The following is an 8,453-nucleotide window of genomic DNA, read 5'->3' on the forward strand; positions in this document are numbered from 1 at the left end:
CTAACAATTCTAAAACTACTGTCTTATACACAGTGTAAGGGGATAAAGAATATGTACATAAGGATATATGAGTGAGTGATGGTACAGAGCAGCATACAGTAGATGGTATCGAGTACAGTATATACATATGAGATGAGTATGTAGACAAAGTAAACAAAGTGGCATAGTTAAAGTGGCTAGTGATACATGTATTACATAAGGATGCAGTCGATGATGTAGAGTACAGTATATACGTATGCATATGAGATGAATAATGTAGGGTAAGTAACATTATATAAGGTAGCATTGTTTAAAGTGGCTAGTGATATATTTACATCATTTCCCATCAATTCCCATTATTAAAGTGGCTGGAGTTGGGTCAGTGTCAATGACAGTGTGTTGGCAGCAGCCACTCAATGGTGGCTGTTTAACAGTCTGATAGCCTTGAGATAGAAGCTGTTTTTCAGTCTCTCAGTCCCAGCTTTGATGCACCTGTACTGACCTCGCCTTCTGGATGATAGCGGGGTGAACAGGCAGTGTTTCGGGTGGTTGATGTCCTTGATGATCTTTATGGCCTTCCTGTAACATCGGGTGGTGTAGGTGTCCTGGAGGGCAGGTAGTTTGCCCCGGTGATGCGTTGTGCAGACCTCACTACCCTCTGGAGAGCCTTACGGTTGAGGGCGGAGCAGTTGCCGTACCAGGCGGTGATACAGCCCGCCAGGATGCTCTCGATTGTGCATCTGTAGAAGTTTGTGAGTGCTTTTGGTGACAAGCCGAATTTCTTCAGCCTCCTGAGGTTGAAGAGGCGCTGCTGCGCCTTCTTCACGACGCTGTCAGTGTGAGTGGACCAATTCAGTTTGTCTGTGATGTGTATGCCGAGGAACTTAAATCTTGCTACCCTCTCCACTACTGTTCCATCGATGTGGATAGGGGGGTGTTCCCTCTGCTGTTTCCTGAAGTCCACAATCATCTCCTTAGTTTTGTTGACGGTGGCAGTTCATTATGTGGTGGCAATGACGTGTGGTGAGAATGACATTTTTGCAGTATTTGGTCATAAATAGCAGGGATTCTAGCATGCTAACTCCAGTTGGACAGCTAGCACTAAATACACAGAATTAAAACCATTTCCAAATCTGAAATAATTTGAGGAAATTAGCTAAATATATCTTTTCATACTTGTGCAAATCTTTCTAAAGCCGAAAATGGAGACAATTCAAAGGATATCCATCAACAAAGAGGTTGATGTAGGCTATAACAATATGTTGAAAGATGGCTGTATTGGGTGCAGATGACTGAACTGAATCAGTTGTGTGTCTGTGTCTGCAGGTATACAGACAAGGAGGCATGCAAAGTTATGTCAATTGGTATGTTATGCTGATCACATGTTCCATCCTCTTCCCTTTCCTCTTCAATGAATATCCCATAAGCCTCTACATTATGGACAAGGTATGTGTATGGAAACTGTTTTGATAATGGTTTTCATTCACATTCACCACAAAAAGCAAGTTATGAATACTGTCTTGTGCATGTTTTGTTAATCATCTGTATAGTTACTTTATTTTTTATTCACAGACTTCAGCCTCCCTATAAACCTCTGAATATAACAGGACATATGTTCGATCACCATGCACTGCAAAATCATTCTCGCTATGGATACGGAGAACATCAACACATTAACATCAACAATACTTGGCAGGGTAATTTGTATTTTTCCATCACAAAGTATAATTAATTTATTCTCCGGTCCAGTTGGTGGCGGTAATGCAACATTACTGGATGCCACCCGCCGTTAAACCAAAGAAGGAGTAACGCGAGATAGAACAACAACAGCTGCCAGTTCAATGTCAAGTTTCAAGGTAAGATCTAGATTTCTAATATATTCTGAAACGATTCCATATGTAAACATGAGTAGGCGGATTATTTATCCACGTCCATTAAATCATGTGTAAACAATAGCCATTTGTGCTAGAGTTAACTAGCCAGTAAAATGGCTACCCAAGCAAATGTGTTTATCTTCAAGACACTGTTGTGAATGATAACGTTATTAGTTATTAAGACAGCAATGTGAATTGTCCATCTTCAAGATGGCATAAATATATTGGCACCCTTAACTAATAAGTGAGCATGGCTGGTTAGCTAGGCTGTTTCTAAGGCTGGCTAGCGAGCAAGCTAGTTATTATAATTTCAGTATCTAATCATTAGCTAACTGGTAATTTATAGATTACAAATCAAATGTTATTTTGGTTCGCCGTTGCTTCAAAATAACTTCTTGCTGGTAATTTGGTTATCTAGCTAGATCGTTTCATCCTAGTGAGAACGGTTTCAGTGATCTAAAGCTATCCCAACTAGCTTAACATTGCTAACGCTAGTTGTACGATTACCACAGCAATGCTAGCTAGCTACATGTATTAGTAGATTCCTAGTGGCTGGAATATTTAGTTATATTCCTTTATTAATTAAGCTGTTCCAGTTGTGAAACTCCTCTTACATTTTGTTTGTGCCTCTTTTGAATCCTACTATAGCCATCCATGTCTGAACCCAAGTCCCCGGGTTCTTACTGTGGTGTTCCAGCACAGAGAAGCTCACAGTGGGGTCCAGAGATGGTCTTAGTGAAGCTGGAGGACTGCAGTCATCCACTGGAACTCAATGTGATAGTCAAAGAGGAGGAGGAGGAGAGAGGGATTAAAGAGGAGGAGGAGGAGGAGAGAGCATTCACAGAGGAGCAGAGAGCAGTCACAGAGGAGGCGGAGCAGAGAGCATTCACAGAGGAGCAGAGAGCAGTCACAGAGGAGGCGAAGGAGAGAGCTTTCACAGAGGAGCAGAGAACATTCAAAGAGGAGGCGGAGGAGAGAGCATTCACAGAGGAGCAGAGAGCATTCACAGAGGAGCAGAGAGCATTCACAGAGGAGCAGAGAGCAGTCACAGAGGAGCAGAGAGCATTCAAAGAGGAGGCGGAGGAGAGAGCATTCACAGCGGAGCAGAGAGCATTCACAGAGGAGCAGAGAGCATTCACAGAGGAGGCGGAGGAGAGAGCATTCACAGAGGAGCAGAGAGCATTCACAGAGGAGCAGAGAGCATTCACAGAGGAGGCGGAGGAGAGAGCATTCACAGAGGAGGCGGAGGAGAGAGCATTCACAGAGGAGCAGAGAGCAGTCACAGAGGAGGCGGAGGAGAGAGCATTCACAGCGGAGCAGAGAGCATTCACAGAGGAGCAGAGAGCAGTCACAGAGGAGGCGGAGGAGAGAGCATTCACAGCGGAGCAGAGAGCATTCACAGAGGAGCAGAGAGCATTCACAGAGGAGGCGGAGGAGAGAGCATTCAGTGAGGAGCAGAGAGCATTCACAGAGGAGCAGATAGCATTCACAGAGGAGCAGAGAGCATTCACAGAGGAGGCGGAGGAGAGAGCATTCACAGCGGAGCAGAGAGCATTCATAGAGGAGGCGGAGGAGAGAGCATTCACAGAGGAGCAGAGAGCATTCACAGAGGAGCAGAGAGCAGTCACAGAGGAGGCGGAGGAGAGAGCATTCACAGAGGAGCAGAGAGCATTCACAGAGGAGGCAGAGGAGAGAGCATTCACAGAGGAGCAGAGAGCATTCACAGAGGAGCAGAGAGCATTCACAGAGGAGGCGGAGGAGAGAGCATTCACAGAGGAGCAGAGAGCATTCACAGAGGAGCAGAGAGCATTCACAGAGGAGCAGAGAGCATTCACAGAGGAGGCGGAGGAGAGAGCATTCACAGAGGAGCAGAGAGCAGTCACAGAGGAGGCGGAGGAGAGAGCATTCACAGCGGAGCAGAGAGCATTCACAGAGGAGCAGAGAGCATTCACAGAGGAGGCGGAGGAAAGAGCATTCACAGAGGAGCAGAGAGCATTCACAGAGGAGCAGAGAGCATTCACAGAGGAGGCGGAGGAGAGAGCATTCACAGCGGAGCAGAGAGCATTCACAGAGGAGCAGAGAGCATTCACAGCGGAGCTGTAACTTTTTCTTTGAAGGGGTAAGCGGGGTAGGCTCTGTCCACCAATCAGGGCTGTGTATGTAAATATATTTTAATTTGTATCAACATGCCCAGAAGATCAGACTGAGCATTTCAATGGCAAAAGGAGGCTCAGGGAAATAAATGATAACAAATATATTTGAAGTTATTTTCATGAAATAAAAACATGCAGTGATTTATTAAAAATACTGCATGGGGGCTTTAACATTATGGGTTCTGTTTTCAGCTGGCGATTAGAGGCCCAAGTGTCAAATACACATTAGTTTGGAATTGTAAGAGCATGAGCGCTGGCATTTTCCAGCCCCAACGCCAGGTTCAGCTATGTACCTGTCTAACATCTGTGTAACATCAGCTCACTTGTGCTGAGATGGGAGGGGTGGCAATATTGGAGGCGTGTCCTTAAAAACACACAACACTGACAGTTTCATGCAGCTCTAAAATGAACGTTTCAGACCCACAAACAGCAGGTCTCCTAGGTAACACAGTTGGTTTAGAGAGTGGAACCACAACCTATCCAGCCATGACACACAGTGTCCATGGTAGAGAGATGTTCATTTTGTGCTGGTGAATCTGGTATTTACATACATCCTACCCTACTCCTAAATCCTGGCTGGTTTAACACCATCACATAGGTGTCTTTTCATCCTGGCCATTAGCCCAGTAGCCTAATAATAAAGGGGTTTTAAATGGTCTACTGAGAGTGCCTTGAAATATTAGCCTTAATGTTTTTTCATTATTCACAATTCACATACCAGCATACTTAATTTTCCTCATTTTGAATAAGCTATCCAGCCCCAACTCCAGCTCCAAACTATTCCATCCTCCTATAATGCCATCAACTATTGATAGGAGCCTAGTATTTTGCAAAGAAGTGCAAATGTTGTGTAAAGACATTTAGGGGTGTGCACAGAGAAGTGATTTTATGAGTTGATGTTTCTGACCCAAATCCTATTTAGAAATATTGTTGTTGGTTTAACAAGTAGATTGTTTTTTTGTTTAATACCGAGATGAGATCCTGAGGCCCATTGTCTTGCCATTCATTCACCACTGTCACCTCATGTTTCAGCATGATAATGCATGACGCAAGGACCTGTACACAATTACTGGAAGCTGAAAATGTCACAGTTCTTCCATGGCCTGCATGCACACCAGACATGTCACTCATTGAGCATGTTTGGGATGCTCTGGATCAATGTGTATGACAGCTTGTTCAAGTTCTCGCCAATATCCAGCGACTTCATACAGCTATTGAGGAGGAGTGGGACAACGTTCCACAGGCCACAATCAACATCCTAATCAACTCTATGCGAAGGAGATGTTGCTCTGCATGAGGCAAATGGTGGTCACACCAGATACGGACTGGTTTTCTGATCCACACTCCTACCTTTTCTTAAAGGTTTCTGTGACCAACCGATGCATATCTGTATTTCCAGTTGTGAAATCCAAAGATTAGGGCCGAATGAATGTTTTTCAGTCTACTGATTTCCTTTTGAGTATAATTTTAGAAATGATTGCTTCTACCATTTATATTTTTGTTCAGTGTATTAAAGTAAGGTACCCAATTGTTACCCAGTAAATGGTTTGATATTGATATCAAAACGGCTGCATTAGGCCTTTAAACAAGTCTTTCAAAAACCATTTCAATGCTGTTCCTGATTCTAATCCCATATCTGTCCATATTCCCACAGGAGAGATCTCCAACCCAGGTTCAGACAGTGAGCCCAGTTCCACAGCATCAACAAACAATAAACAACACAGACAGAGGAACTCAAGACAGAAACATCACCACTGTATGGACTGCTTCACTAGCTTCTATGAGCCAGAGGAGTTGAGAAGGCACACTTGTAGGCCCCACCCCTGCTCAGATTGCAGAGGCAGCTTTATTTGTAAAATTCACCTCAAATCAAAACAGACTCAAAAAAGGATTATGACATACCCGTGTGGTCAATGTGAGAAGATATGTGAAACACCAAGCAAACTCAAGACGCACCAGATAACTCACACAGGAGAGAAGCCATACCACTGCACCGTTTGTGGAAAGGGTTGCAGTCATTCGGATCAACTGAAGACACACCAGAGAACTCACACAGGAGAGAAGCCTTACCATTGCTCCCAATGTGGAAAGAGTTTCAGTCAGTTATCTACTCTGAGAAAACACCACCTAACTCACACAGGAGAGAAGCCTTACCTCTGCTCTCATTGTGGGAAGAGTTTCCGTCAGTTAGCCAACCTAAATGCACACCAGTTAATTCACACAGGAGAGAAGCCATACCACTGCTCTCAGTGTGGGAAGGATTTCAGACATCCAAGAGACTTAAAGTCACACCAGAGAACTCACACAGGAGAGAAGCCTTTCCACTGCTCCCAATGTGGAAAGAGTTTCAGTCAGTTGTCAACTCTGAAAAAACACCAGCTAACTCACACAGGAGAGAAGCCTTACCTTTGTTCTCAATGTGGGAAGAGTTTCACCACGTTATGTGAAATGAAGGCACACCAGATAACTCACACAGGAGAGAAGCCTTACCACTGCTCTCAATGTGGGGATAGTTTCAGCAGTTTATATTTCCAAAAGAAACACCAGCTGATTCACACAGGAAAAAAGTCATTTCACTGCTCCCAATGTGGGAACAGTTTCAGTCAATCATCAACTCTGAAGATGCACCAGATAACTCACACAGGATAAAAGCTGGGTCATTAAATCTGAAGACACCAGTTTGCTCACATAGGGGATAAGCCTTAACTCTACTATCAATGTGGGGGTAGTTCACCAGTTTATATTTCCCCCAAAAAACACCAGCTGTGGAAAGGTTCTGTAATGAATAAAATGTTCTGTGTGCATCTTATCTGTGGTGTCCTAAACTGGTACTTATGCATCTAAGTTTGACTGTGACCTCTCCAGCTTGCTGACAATAAAGGGTGATTCATTTTAATATTGACTTTGAGTGTCCCAGTGCAAGAATTTCCACAACAATTCAGTCAGTCATCAAATTTGAAGACCGACCTTTTCACTGGCACAGGTGAGAAGCCTCTGCTCTGTGTGAGGAAAAGGTTCAGTTGCCTAGGAGACCTAAAGAAACACCAGCTAACTCGCACTGGAGAGAATCCTTATGTTCTGAAGTTTGACTATTGTTTATTGAAATAAAGCAGGGGTTATTTTGAACATATCACTATTTCAGGATTCAGTAAAAAGGACTGCAGAGAAAAGGCAGTTTTACAGAAAGTATATTTATTTGTTTGGTGATTAGGGGACATGGTTTGTCATGGTCAGTATTTCCACTAAACAGCTGCCTGGGAATGTAAAACTTCTATTTTTTTAACCTTTATTTAACCAGGCAAGTCAGTTAAGAACAAATTCTTATTTTCAATGACGGCCTAGGAACAGTGGGTTAACTGCCTGTTCAGGAGCAGAATGACAGCTTGGGGGTTTGAACTTGCAACCTTCCAGTTACTAGTCCAACGCTCTAACCACTAGGCTACCCTGTCTCTAACCACTAGGCTACCCTGCCTCTAACCACTAGGCTACCCTGCCTCTAACCACTAACCACTAGGCTACCCTGCCTCTAACCACTAGGCTACCCTGCCTCTAACCACTAGGCTACCCTGCCTCTAACCACTAGGCTACCCTGCCTCTAACCACTAGGCTACCCTGCCTCTAACCACTAGGCTACCCTGCCGCCCCCTATACCTGCAGACCTTCAGCAGAGAACATCCAGATGATTTCCTAGAGGACGCTGCCACAATGGACGATTCAGTGAAGTTGTATTTCCTGGTAGAATCCAGAGTTAATATCTTCTAGTTGGATTTCTATAATCACTCTTTTTTTCCTTCTTTTCAAGTTTCAAAAAATATTATTTTATTTAGTCACAAAAAAATATATGCAACAAATGGAAGAAAATAACCATACACCAAATTGTGGCCATACACCAAATTACCATACACATCTCATTTAATTGTTCCTATTAGATAGACTATTATCATTTCTAGTTTTTGCTCTATGCATGTGCAGGTGTTTGGCCATGGAAACCCATTTCCTGACGCTCCCGACGAACAGTTATTTTGCTGAAGTTGCTTCCAGAGGCAGTTTGGAACTCGGTAGGTGAGTGTTACAACGTAGGACAGACCATTTTTATGCACTACATGCTTCAGCAATCGGCAGTTCCCCTCTGTGAGGTTGTGTGGCCTACCACTTTGCGGATGAGCTAACATTTCCACTTCACAATAACAGCACTTACAGATGACCGGGGCAGCTCTAGCAGGGCAGAAATGTGACGAACAGACTTGTTGGAAAGGTGGCAACCAATGACTGTGTCACATCACTCTTCCGTAAGGACCATTCTACTGTCAATGTTTGTCTATATAGATTGTATGGCTGTGTACTCGATGTTATACACCTTTCAGCAACGGGTGTGGCTGAAATAGCTATATCCACTCATTTGAAGGGGTGTCCACATACACTATATATACAAAAGTATGTCCTTGTC

The 8,453-nt window shown here is 43.8% G+C and overlaps 2 protein-coding genes across 2 annotated transcripts; both read left to right on the forward strand.

The window, feature by feature from the left end:
• The first annotated feature begins 1,762 nt into the window (after positions 1–1,762).
• On the forward strand, positions 1,763–5,749 carry LOC135560013 (trichohyalin-like). Its single transcript, XM_065000994.1, has 3 exons — positions 1,763–1,835; positions 2,502–3,972; positions 5,661–5,749. Exons 1-2 carry the CDS (start codon positions 1,821–1,823, stop codon positions 3,954–3,956), a joined length of 1,470 nt encoding a protein of 489 aa, XP_064857066.1. The 5' UTR covers positions 1,763–1,820; the 3' UTR covers positions 3,957–3,972; positions 5,661–5,749.
• On the forward strand, positions 3,989–6,902 carry LOC135560014 (gastrula zinc finger protein XlCGF7.1-like). Its single transcript, XM_065000995.1, has one exon. The coding sequence runs from the start codon at positions 5,765–5,767 to the stop codon at positions 6,653–6,655; it is 891 nt and encodes a 296-aa protein (XP_064857067.1). The 5' UTR covers positions 3,989–5,764; the 3' UTR covers positions 6,656–6,902.
• The last annotated feature ends 1,551 nt before the right edge of the window (positions 6,903–8,453 follow it).

Source organism: Oncorhynchus nerka, linkage group LG15 (assembly GCF_034236695.1).
Source record: "Oncorhynchus nerka isolate Pitt River linkage group LG15, Oner_Uvic_2.0, whole genome shotgun sequence".
In the NCBI taxonomy this organism is placed as follows: Eukaryota; Metazoa; Chordata; class Actinopteri; order Salmoniformes; family Salmonidae; genus Oncorhynchus; species Oncorhynchus nerka.